This window comes from Hemitrygon akajei, chromosome 3 (genome assembly GCF_048418815.1).
Source record: "Hemitrygon akajei chromosome 3, sHemAka1.3, whole genome shotgun sequence".
NCBI lineage: Eukaryota > Metazoa > Chordata > Chondrichthyes > Myliobatiformes > Dasyatidae > Hemitrygon > Hemitrygon akajei.
In genome coordinates, this window is record NC_133126.1 from 123372553 (window position 1) to 123384715 (window position 12163).

The following is a 12163-nucleotide window of genomic DNA, read 5'->3' on the forward strand; positions in this document are numbered from 1 at the left end:
ATCACCTTGGTGATAAGTTTTCAACTCAACCTTCCTGACATGTCCATCCCTACTAGGGAATGTGGCAGTGATTCTGGCCATTGGCCAGCTGTTGCGGGTGATTTGCTTGTCCCTGAGCAGGACTAAATCTCCAACTTGAAGATTCCTGCAGGGTTCTGTCCACTTTTGTCTGTGTTGCAACAAAGGTAGGTATTCATGTCTCCAACGAGACCAGAACCGATTTGCCAGAGCTTGGACCTGTCTCCATTGCTTTGTGTACAAATCCTTATCAGAGAAGTCCCCTGGTGGAGGGGGAGCTCCTGCCTTCTGCGTAAGGAGCATTGATGGTGAGAGTATGAAGGGGTTTTCCGGGTCAGAAGACACAGGTAGGAGTGGTCGTGCATTTATAATGGCTGTGACCTCTGCCATTAGTGTGCACAGTACCTCGTGGGTCAGTCGGGTGCGTTGCTGCAAAAACATTGAATCAAGAATTCTTCTGGCGATACAAATCATCCGCTCCCATGCGCCTCCCATGTGAGAGGCGTGTGGTGTGTTGAACTCCCAGTTGCATCCCTGCTGACTGAGGTACCTTTGCACCGTTTTGTCCATCCCCAGCTCCTTTGATTGCTCCAACAAAGTTCGTGCTGCAGTCAGACCTTAACTGTTTTGCAGGGCCTCTTAGCGCAAAGAAGCGCCTGAGAGCGTTAATGCAGCTGGATGTATCCATAGATTCGATTACCTCAATGTGTACCGCTCTTGAACTCATGCAGCTAAACATGATGGCCCACCGCTTGCTCTCTGCTTGTCCTCCTCTGGTGCGTCTCGTAGTGGTAGTCCAGGGACCAAATACGTCGAGCTCCACATATGTAAAAGGAGGGCAGGCTTCTAGGTGTTCTGGTGGGAGGTCCACCATACGTTGAGCTTCCAACTTGCCTTGCAGTTTCCTGCAGGTTACACATTTGTGAAGTACTGAATTGATCAGTGTTTTACCTCCCAAGATCCACAGTCCCTCTGCCCTTATTGCTCCTTCCGTCAGGTGACGGCCCTGATGCTTTACCTGTTCATGGTGATGGCGAGTGAGCAGTAAGGACACATGGCTGTCTTTGGGCAGGATTACTGGACTCTTTTCTGCAGCTGGAAGTTGGGAGTGTATTAACCGGCCTCCAATGCAGATGATATCGTTCTTCAGGATCGGGTTGAATTTCCTCAATGGGCTGTCCTTTGGTATTGGTTTATTAACTTGGAGAGCTGAAAACTCCCCTGCAAAAGCTGCTCTTTGAGTTGCTTTAAAGATGACGTCCTTTGCCTGGGCCAATTTGTCCGCAGTGCGAGCTAAGTTACATTTGCGCCATAAGATCTTCCTGTACTAAGAAGCAATGGAACATCTGCTGGATGTCGGCTAAGATTGCGACTTTCTCCTTCCGGAAGCGCAGCAGGACCCCGAGAAGGGTATTGTTAAGGTCAGGGCCTGTAAGGAGCTCGTCATTAAGGGAGATACTAGCGCACTGAGCACTGGAGTCAAAGACCACCCTGATCTGATTGGGCTTTTCTGGGTGGTAAACCCCAAACGTTGGGAGGTACCAGCACTCCTTGCCTTCCCTCAGTGGCGGTGCTACTTCAGCATGTCCATTAGCGAAGATCTTCTCCATAAATGCTACGTATTGTTGCTGCATCTCCGGTTTCCTTTTCAGGGTTTTTTGCAAGGACGTGAACCGCTTGACTGCCTGCTCTTTGTTGTTTGGCAAGCACTGGCGTGGTTCTCTGAAAGGTAGTGGGGCGACCCAATTATTAGCTTCACCTCCGAAGACCTTGGTGTCCATTATTTTTAAGAAAATTGCGTCTTGAGCTGATGGAGCAAGTTTATTATCATGCTCAGTTTGAGCGAAGACTGACTGACCCAGCGTCTTGTCGGTTACTTTACATTTGTTGAAGCCTTGTCGTGCTTCCTTGATACACATGAAACCTGTGCAGGGTTGAAAAATTGAATGGCGGCCACTCTCTAGCACATTGGTCTTGAGTGTGTTAACTGTCGGTTTGTGTACATTGCCAAGGCACACCTCTCCTATCACCACCCAGCCCAGATCCAGGCGTTGCGTAAAGGGGGCGTCATGTGGTCCATTGACCTGCTGCCTAACCTTGTGCACCTGGAGAACGTCTCTTCCTAATAGCAGGAGTATTTCTGCTTTTGGATCCAGTTCTGGGATGTGCTTGGCAATGTGGTGGAGATGTGGCTGGTGTAGCACTGCACTTGGCGTCGGGATCTCAGTGCGGTTATTCAAAATTTCATTGCACTCTTAAGAGTGGAGGGAGACAGATGACAACTTTACCATCCAGGGACTCGAGCTGGAAGCCTTCTGCCTTCCTTCCATAAGTTTCCACGCTGCCTGGGCAAGTTCTAAGGTAGTATGGGAACTGATTACTCTCAATGTGGAACAAGTTAAAGGACTCTGGTCTGACTAGTGAGCGATTGCTCTGATCGTCCAGAATTACGTAGGCTTTGATGGCCTTGTCTTCGGCTCCCTTAGGGTATACCTTAGTAAGGCAGATCTTTGAACAAGAACGGCTTGACTGAGCTTGACCGCAAACTTCTGTGTAGCTCGAGCTGACGACAGTTGTCCTGGAGTGAGCCTCTCCCTCCCCACCGTCCTGTTGTGGGGGTGAAGGAGCGTTGTCGGTTCGCGGTAACGGGCCGGGATGCATGGCCCCATCGTGATTAGTGCTATTACATTCCGGGCACTTCACGGAGATCGTACACTCTCTAACAAGGTGAGAGGTAGAGGAACAGCATTTAAAACATTTTTTTCTCCTTGAGAAGGGCCATCCTCTCTTCAAGGGGTTTTTCCCTAAACGTTCTGCATTTTTTGAGGGGGTGGGGTTTGTTATGCAATGGACAATTCTTGCTAGGGTCATTGTTAGTTGTAAAGGCTTCAGTCTTAAGCACTGAGACAGATTTATTAATGTTGAAATTATTCGAAGTGGATTTAACTGGCTTGGTGTAAATTGTACTGCTACCTGGACTCATGAAGCTAGGGTCGTTTTGCTTCTTCGCCTCCTTGCACACAAACCTAGTGAAATACTCGAAGGGAGGAAATCGACCATCGTTCTCTTCCTTGTACTCTGAGCCAACAGACACCCACCTTTCCTGCAGCCCAAATGGAAGTTTGTCCACGATTTGTCTAATCCCGTATGAAGTATCTAGGTATAATAGACCAGTTAAATAGCTGTCTTCTTTGGCGCCTTGAATCTCCATGAGTAAATCTCTGAGCTCTCTTAACTTAGTGTGGTCCTTGGCTGACACCTTAGGAAAATTTTCCAGACATCGGAATAGTGCCGATTCAATAATTTCAGGGGCCGCATAGCACTCCCGAAGTCTCTCCCATGCTTTGCGTAAGGCTAGCTTGGGGTTGTTAATGTACACCGAACGTATGCCTCTCACCTGTTCGCATGATTCTTTTCCCAGCCATTTCTCCATAAGATCCAACTCTTGGGTTGCTCTGAGCTGGACTCCGTCGATAGCGTTGGTGAATGTGGAGTACCATGCACGGTAATTTTCAGGTTTATCGTCAAACTGGTATAGTCCTGAAGTGACGAGATCTTGTCGTGCTAAATACTGTGCCATGGGTTCAACTGCAAGTGGCATGCTGGCTGGGGGAATATGTCGGCGGGTATATGACTGAGGGTGTACATCTCTTATGGAATTTGCTGTTCTGAATTCAGCCTTTGCCTCTCTTCTCGCCAAATCTGGTAAGTTTGGTGTCGAGAAGTATTTGTCATCAGCCCTTTCATTCTTGAATTCATCGTGGAGTTGCAAGGGTAAATTGTCTTCCTCGGATGGATGTGATGCAATTGGGCCTCTCTGAGACTCCTCATGAAATGGGACGTTAGCATATAAGTATGGAGAGGAAGAATGAATCTTCAAGTCTATCTGAGATCAGACATAGTCGCTTGTGCGTTCCAATCTGATCTTTTCTGAAGTAGATTTTACGTCAACCAGATCATGCATTTCTTCAGCATTTTCTATTATCTCTGCTTCCACCCTGGCAGCTTCTGCTTCTCGGTGTAGCATCAGCACTTCTAACTCTGACTCTATCCTTACCTTTTCCAACTGGTTTTTGGCTTCTCTGGCAGCCGCTTCCTTTTGGTTTTCGGCTTCTCTGGCAGCCGTTTCCTTTTTCAATTTTGCTTCTTGTTCGGCGTAGAACGCTCGCACCTTGGCGGCTCCTGCCTTAGCTCTTGCATGGGCAGCCTTACTTGTTGATGCCCTACTGCCCCTGGCGCTGGATGGCAACGACTTGATGCTGGATCGAGTTGTCATTGCTGCACTTGAAACACCTGGTAATGCCGCCTTTTCACTGTAGTGTTCTCGCTCAGGTGTAAAAGAACTCTGAACTAAACACCAAGCTTAAACCAATCAATGAGGCGGTCCCAGTAAGATTAACCGTTTACTGTTCACTCTTCCACATTAACGTATGGTGAAAACTGTTGATAAAACAATACAAAATATATACAGTATTTGTTTTCTTCTTGATATCACATTTACATCATAAATACTTGCAAAAGTAAAACTACAACAACTATATTACATTAAAGTGCAACATACAGTCAGAATCTACCGACGCCATCGACTGCTTTAAATACACTTCAACACAAACTATCCGCAACTCTTTAAATAACAAAAACGTAAACCTTATCAACCGTCATTACTTTTAACAGAATCAGCGTTAACATTTTTAATTCAACATATCGATTATCTCATGAACTTACGGCGTTGCTTCACTGATGTTTCTAGTGCGTAGAAAGAAAACTTTTCTCGCGCTGATCCTGCACATGTGAGCCCCCTCCTTCCTGTTTCTCCAAACCGGTATTTTCCCACAAGACGCGGCGAAACCGGGTGTGACATCATCGCATGCCGCGATATATCACAGACAACAAATTTACTTTAAACAATCTTAACTTTAACTAGAAAAGGATAACAAACGAATTACTAAAGTGAAAATATAATAAACTAAACAAATGCCATAAAGGCAACACAAATACAAATGGAAAAAGTTAATAAATAAATATCAAGAACATGAGATCAAGAGTCCTTGAAAGTACATCCATAGGTTGTGGGAACAGTGAAGGGGCAAGTGAAGTTATCCCCTTTTGTTCAAGAACATGACAGTTGAGGAGTAATAACTAGTAGTGGCGGTGTGAGTCCTGATTCTCCTGTACCTTCCTCCTGATGGCAACAGCGAGAAGCGAGCATAACCTGTGTTGTGGGGGTCCTTGATGATGGATGCTGCTTTCCTGTGACAACGCTCCATGTAGACGTGCTCAGTGGTGGGGAGGGCTTTACCTGTGATGGACTGGGCCATATCCACTGCTTTTTTAAGAATTTCCCTTCAGGACATTGGTGTTTCCATACCAGGCCGTGATGCAACCAGTCACTATACTCTCCACCACATATCTAGAGAGCTTTGTCAAAGTTTTAGATGTCATGCCAAATCTTCACAAACTTCTAAGGAAGTCAAGGCACTGCTATGCTTTCTTCATAATGTCACTTACATGCTGGACCCAGGACAGATCCTCTGAAATGATAAAACCATGGAATTTAAAGTTGCTGAGTTGCTGACCCTCTCCACCTCTGATCCCCAATGAGGGATTAATGGGCCTTTTGTTTCCTCCTCCTGAAGACAATAATCAGACCCTTGATCTTGCTGACGTTGCTGTTGTGGCACCACTCAGCCAGGTTTTCAATCTCCCTCCTATATGCTGACTGATAACCATCTTTCATTTGGCCTATGACAGTGGTGTCATCAGCAAACTTGAATATGGTGTTGAGCACAGAGGGTTCCTGTGCTGTGGAAGACGTCCTGCCTCGTCCCTGTGCCAAAGACACCGTGCCCCAGTGGCTCCAATGACTACAGACTGGTGGCATTGACCTCCCTCATCATGAAGACCCTGAAGAGACTTGTCCTGGAGCAGCTCCAGCCTATGATTAGGCCATAATTAGACCCTCTCCAGTTCGCCTACCAGCCCCGCCTAGGAGTTGAGGATGCCATCGTCTACCTGCTGAACCATCTCTATGCCCACCTGGACAAGCTGGGGAGCACTGTGAGGGTCATGTTTTTTGACTTCTCCAGTGCGTTCAACACCATCCGCCCAGCTCTGCTGGGTGAGAAGCTGACAGTGATGCAGGTGGATGCTTCCCTGGTGTCATGGATTATTGATTACCAGATTGGCAGACCACAGTACGTGCGCTTGCAACACTGGGTGTCAGACAGAGTGGTCAGCAGCACTGGGGCTCCACAGGGGACTGTCCTGTCTCCCTTTCTCTTCACCATCTACACCTCGGACTTCAACTACTGCACAGAGTCTTGCCATCTTCAGTAGTTTTCTGATGACTCTGCCATAGTTGGATGCATCAGCAAGGGAGATGAGGCTGAGTACAGGGCTACGGTGGGAAACTTTGTCACATGGTGTGAGTAGAATCATCTGCAGCTTAATGTGAAAAAGACTAAGGAGCTGGTGGTGGACTTGAGGAGGGTCGAGGCACCAGTAATCCCTGTTTCCATCCAAAGGGTCTGTGTGGACATAGTGGAGGATTACAAGTACCTGGGGATACAAATTGACAATAAATTGGACTGGTCAAAGAACACTGAGGCTGTCTACAAGAAGGGTCCGAGCCTCTCTATTTCTTGAGGAGACTGAGGTTCTTTAACATCTGCCGGATGATGCTGAGGATGTTCTACGAGTCTGTGGTGGCCAGTGCTATCATGTTTGCTGTTGTGTGCTGGGGCAGCAGACACCAACAGAATCAACAAACTCATTCGTAAGGCCAGTGATGTTGTTGGGGTGGAACTGGACTCTCTGACGGTGGTGTCTGAAAAGAGGATGCTGTCCAAGTTGCATGCCATCTTGGACAATGTCTCCCATCCACTCCATAATGTACTGGTTAGGCACAGGAGTACATTCAGCCAGAGACTCATTCCACCGAGATGTAACACTGAGCGTCATAGGAAGTCATTCCTGCCTGTGGCCATCAAACTTTACAACTCCTCCCTCGGAGTGTCAGACACCCTGAGCCAATAGGCTGGTCCTGGACTTATTTCCACTTGGCATGATTAACTTATTATTTAATTATTTATGGTTTTATATTGCTATATTTCTACACTATTATTGGTTGGTGCAACTGTAACGAAACCCAGTTTCCCTCGGGATCAATAAAGTATGTCTGTCTGTCTGAGCTGTATTTAGTATAAAGTGAGTAGATCGGGGGAGGGGGGTGCTAATCGCAAACCTTTTCATTCACCTGTGCTGATGGAGATTGTGAAGGAGATGTTGCTAATCCAAACTGATTGGAGCCTGCAAGTGAGGAAATCGAGGGTCCAATTGCACAAGGAGGTATTGAGGCCAAGGTCATCAAGTTTATTGATTAGTTTTGATAATATTGAATGCTGAGCAGTAGTCGAAAAATTGCACCCTGATGTATACAACTTTGCTGTCCAGGTGTTCCAGAGTTGGGTGAAGAGCCAATGAGATGGCAGCTGCTGTGGACACTCACTGTGGTTATTTACACCATGCTTTTCCGCCTGAATGCTTTCCATCTCATAAATGCCTCTGGAATGTTGCCTATTGTTAATTAATTGTTGCGGCTGGTCTCCTATTTATAACCATGGCAACTCCAGTGTTCCTTCACTGAGATCAGGTTCATTTTTATAGAAAAATGTTTGCAACTTATTACTTTAGGATGCTATTTCCTTTTAGTCTGTTGTATTCTTTCGCTTCTCTTTGTATAGATTCTTGCCAAGATGTATAAACGGAGGCAGTTGTAGTTTCTATCTGTGGGGATCACGGATCACCCACAGGGTGAGATCAGCATTTTTATTGCTTCCAAGGCAGTGTCAAGTGTCAGTATCTGGTCTCCGTCGAGGTTGTGGCTCAGACTTAGTAGTTTTTTTAAGTTTGTAGGGATGGTTTTGGGGATATAGAGGGGAATTAAAGTTTAGGAAAAGGATTGTGGGGGAGTTAGAAATCAGATTAGGATTTAAAGGAGTTAAATGTTAGGCCGGAGTCTAGGCCTATGCTCTGGGTTCAAAGACAGCAATGTGGATGTGTCATGAAGGATGTTGTGCTGGCAAGTGCTGTTGATGACTACCAGTGAGGATTAGGGCTGGTGATGCTCTCCTCCCATCTCCCCTCTCCCCCCTCCCCACTGGGTCATCAAGTCCCTCCCAAGTTGTCGGGTCCCACGATTGGACATCAGTGCAAGCAAGAGGCACCATGGCTGGTGACTACCCCCCCCCCCCCCCCCCACACCAGGGTATGTGAGTTGGGATCCCATCATCGAAGATCAAAGCCTGAAGGTCGATTGGAATTCAAAGCCCAATGGCTGAAGCTGTGAGTATGAAAATCCACAAGGAAGTCGGAGGCCAATTGTCTGTGAGTCCATTGGAAGCTGGAAGCCATCAGGCCTGTCCCGGGGTTGGAGGACTCCCTGTGTGAGTAGGTGGGTGGAAGGGAGGAAAAGGGTTTGTTTCTTTGTTAATCACAAACACAAGAAAGTCTGCAGATGCTGGAAATCCAAAGCAACACACATGAAATGCTGGAGGAACTCAACAGGCCAGGCAGCATCTATAGAACAGAATAAACAGTCGACATTTCAGGCCGGGACCCTTCATCAGGACTTTGTTTTGTTGCGTTTTGTGTTCTGTTGAATATTGTGGGCATGCTATGTTGGCACTGAAAAGTGTGGCGACACTCGGTGTTTACCCCTTACGTCCTTAGGTTGTGTTGGTTGTTAACACAAATTCTGCATTTCGCTGTATGTTTTGTTGTACGTGTGATAAGTAAATAAACAAGTGTGTGATGATGATATAGAGCAGTTGTGCCCAAGTCATTATGCTTCATGCAACTTGGGGAAAAAAGATATACTGGAAGAACAAAATGGCAGTAAGAATCTCTCACTGTATATATTAAATGTTACTTGACACTAAACCAACAATAAAAGTCCTCCTTTTGCATGCAGGTCATCCCTAGTGCCCAGGCATCCCCTTTGCCCTCAGCTGCTGTTTCCTCACTTGTTCATTCTCCCTCGCCCGATGGAGCCACAAGGCAACTATCTGTAACTTCCTCCCTCTCACAGCCTGGTACCACCACCTTGAGGGTGACTGGAGGGGTCATCACGACAGCCAGCCTGTCATCATCGGCCTCAGGAACAGCAACAGCCACCATGGGGACTGTGGCTCTGCAGGTAATTAGAGGTTGAGGGCTGAGCAGAGCTGGCAAAGAATGACAGCACAGTAATTGTACATTTGAAGCTGAGAAACAAATCTCTTTGAAATCATGTTCCCAGTATTTGCACAGTATGTCTTCCTTTGCACCTTGGTTTTTGTCGGACTTTGGTTTAATTTATAGTTTTTCATAAAATTTTATTGTATTTTGTTTTCTGCAAGAAAATAAATCTCAAGCTAGTATTTGGTAACATGCATATTTGAAAAGGCATCTAATGCTTTCACAGCGTATTCTGTATGATGTTCAAACTCTTCTCGAGCTACCAGCTGGGTGCAGGTGTTGATGGGTTAAAATCGACGTCTGTACCTGGCTGGAAGCCCGAGAAGAGTCTATGCATCATATGCATTTTGATAATAGATTTACTTTGAACTTTTGAACTTTGAACTTTTAACTCTTTTAAGAATGACGTGATCAGATTTAAGAGTATGTCTTGCAGGACCTCTCTCATCTTGAATCTGAACAATTAGTCCAAAAGCAGTATGACACTACTAATTCTTTATTTTTTTTTATCAGTCTGAGTCAACGAGCTCTAGCACCCCTGCATCCTCCACAGTGCCTGTCATCAAGGTCTCCGGTCAGCAGCCATCCCTCCTGGTATCGCCAGTTCAGCTTGCCACTAGCCAGTCAGCTCGCAGAATCTCTGTTGGCTCCCAGGCAGCACCGATGGTGCCTTCTCAGCACAGTGGTGAAGGGTCCATCAAGGTCAGCAATTCAGGGGCAGCCAGTGCGGTTTCCTTTGCGTGCAGTTCCTCTTTTGGGATGAACGCTGTAAGTGGAAAATCCATTGAGGCACCATCAGGTAAGACAACAGCGTATAACTTTTCTATCTGAGCTCAACCTTCTATCCACTTCATTCTGAGGAAAGCGTCTCAATTGCCATGTCTCCCTCTGCAACATTTACAGGAGGACGGTACTGAAAGGTCTATCTCTTCTTTTGAGGTATACAAATTATAAGAGACATAGATAGATAATGAGCAACTTTTTACTCATCGTAGAGATGTCTACAACCAGAGGGCAAAGGTTTAAACTAAAGAGTAGGAGATGTTAGTAAGGATTTATTCACTCACACATGATTGAAATCCAGAAGCCATTGTCTGAGGCATGGTACAGGCAGGTATACCCCCAGCATTTAAAAGGTAATTAGATAAACACTTAAAATCCAATGGGATAGAAAATTACAAGCAATGTGCTGGAAAATTGTATTAACATGGATAGGTAACCATCAGCTTGGACATGGTGGGCTAAATTTCTGTTCCTTTTGATTGTGACTCAGAAATTATGAAAACCAGCACTTATAGAGCAGAGGAGGGAAGAAAAATAATTTGTCGATTTCCTTTGTAAAATTACATCTTTTGGAGGATTATATTATGAACAAAACTGGCACCAGAGAAGGGAGACTTTTTGTGTCCAAGGGAATCATCAAACATTCCCATTTACAGCTATTACAGCTGATATCTGCAGTCACAGAGACTGCAGTAACATTGTTTTAAAACATTTCAGTGAAGCAGCAATGTTCAGACCTGGCAAACTCCGGACTCCGGGCTACACACAGAGTGAGTGTATCAGCTGGAACCTCATGGGAGGTCTCAATTGTCTCAGAAAACAGGGCTCCAGATCAAATGGAAGTACAGGGCCCTAAGATCCCTCCTCCTTACCATCCACTGGCTAATGTACAGTATGGGGAAAAAAATGAAGACCTCAAATCAAGGTTGCAGTACTGAAAGGACATCAGAAACTGTTGTGTACCCTGCTTCACAGAGACATGGCTCATCTCCAGCACTCTGGACACAGTGCTCCAGCCTGAAGGTCATGCCATCCAGTACATGGTCTAGATTACAGCATAGGGGAAAGAAAGAGATGGGGGTAATGGGTAACTCACCATGGTACACAGGTGTGGGGTCTGTCTGACCTGGAAAATCTGGTGGCCAAGTGTTGTCTATTCTCCCTGCCGAGGAAGTTTTCCGTCATCATCCTGGGAACGGTGTACATTCTACCCCAGCAAACATTAAACTGTTACTGCAAGAACTGAGCACCATGATCACAGCCATAAGACAGTCCACCCTGATGCCTCCCCAGACTTCAATCAGGCTAACCTGAAGAATTTTCCAACCATATACTCCAACACGTAATACACACAAAATACTGGAGGAACCCAGCAGGCCAGAGAGCTTCTGTGGAACAGAGTAAACAGTAACATGTCTCCTGCAGGACAAGAGGAGCCAACACTCTCAATCACTGTTCCACCAGCATCAAGAACACTTGTGCCATCCTGTGCCTGCACTTTGGCAAGTCAAATCATCTGGTTGTACTTCTACACCCAGCATATAGGCAGAGATTGAGGACCCCAGTACAAGTGGTGAGGATGGTGAAGGTATGGTCAAGGGAGATGGAAAACTATTTACAGGACTGCTTTAAATCCTTGGACTTGACCATATTCAGGGATTCATCTATGGATCTGAATTAATATGCCAAAAATGTCACTGACTTCTTCAAGACCTGTGTGCCCAAGTTTGTCACTTTGAGAAAATACCAAGTCTTCCTAAACCAGAAACCCTGAATGAACCAGAAGATTGGCCATCTCTAGAGGGCTGGATCTGTGCTATTCAGTACCAGCAATCCAGAACTCTACAAGTTATCCAGATATAAACTATGGAAGGACATTATGGGAGCAAAAAGGTAACTGAATGAAGCTAGAGACTGAATTGGATATACGACAGCAGTTGCAGGGTTTGTACACATTTACTTCCTCTAAGGTGAAACCTAACAGGATAAATAGCAGTGATCTTCACTCCCTAATGAGCTCAGTGCCTTTTATGAGAGTTTTGAATAACACTACATCTGTGTGAAACTCCAAAACCCTGTGATCTCTGTGTTGGAGACCAACCTCTGAACATCCTCCTCAAGGGTG

The 12163-nt window shown here is 45.8% G+C and overlaps 1 protein-coding gene across 8 annotated transcripts in view; it reads left to right on the top strand.

The window, feature by feature from the left end:
• The window catches only part of yeats2 (YEATS domain containing 2), a 155311-nt gene that overhangs the window by 116073 nt on the left and 27075 nt on the right, over positions 1-12163 (top strand). For 6 of the 8 annotated variants that reach the window (XM_073040755.1, XM_073040754.1, XM_073040757.1 and 3 more), the window contains 2 exons: positions 8990-9214; positions 9769-10054. In XM_073040755.1, coding sequence (XP_072896856.1) covers positions 8990-9214; positions 9769-10054 — 511 coding nt within the window. The remainder of the gene's footprint in view (positions 1-8989; positions 9215-9768; positions 10055-12163) is intronic. The other 2 variants (XM_073040760.1, XM_073040762.1) reach the window with 2 other exon arrangements.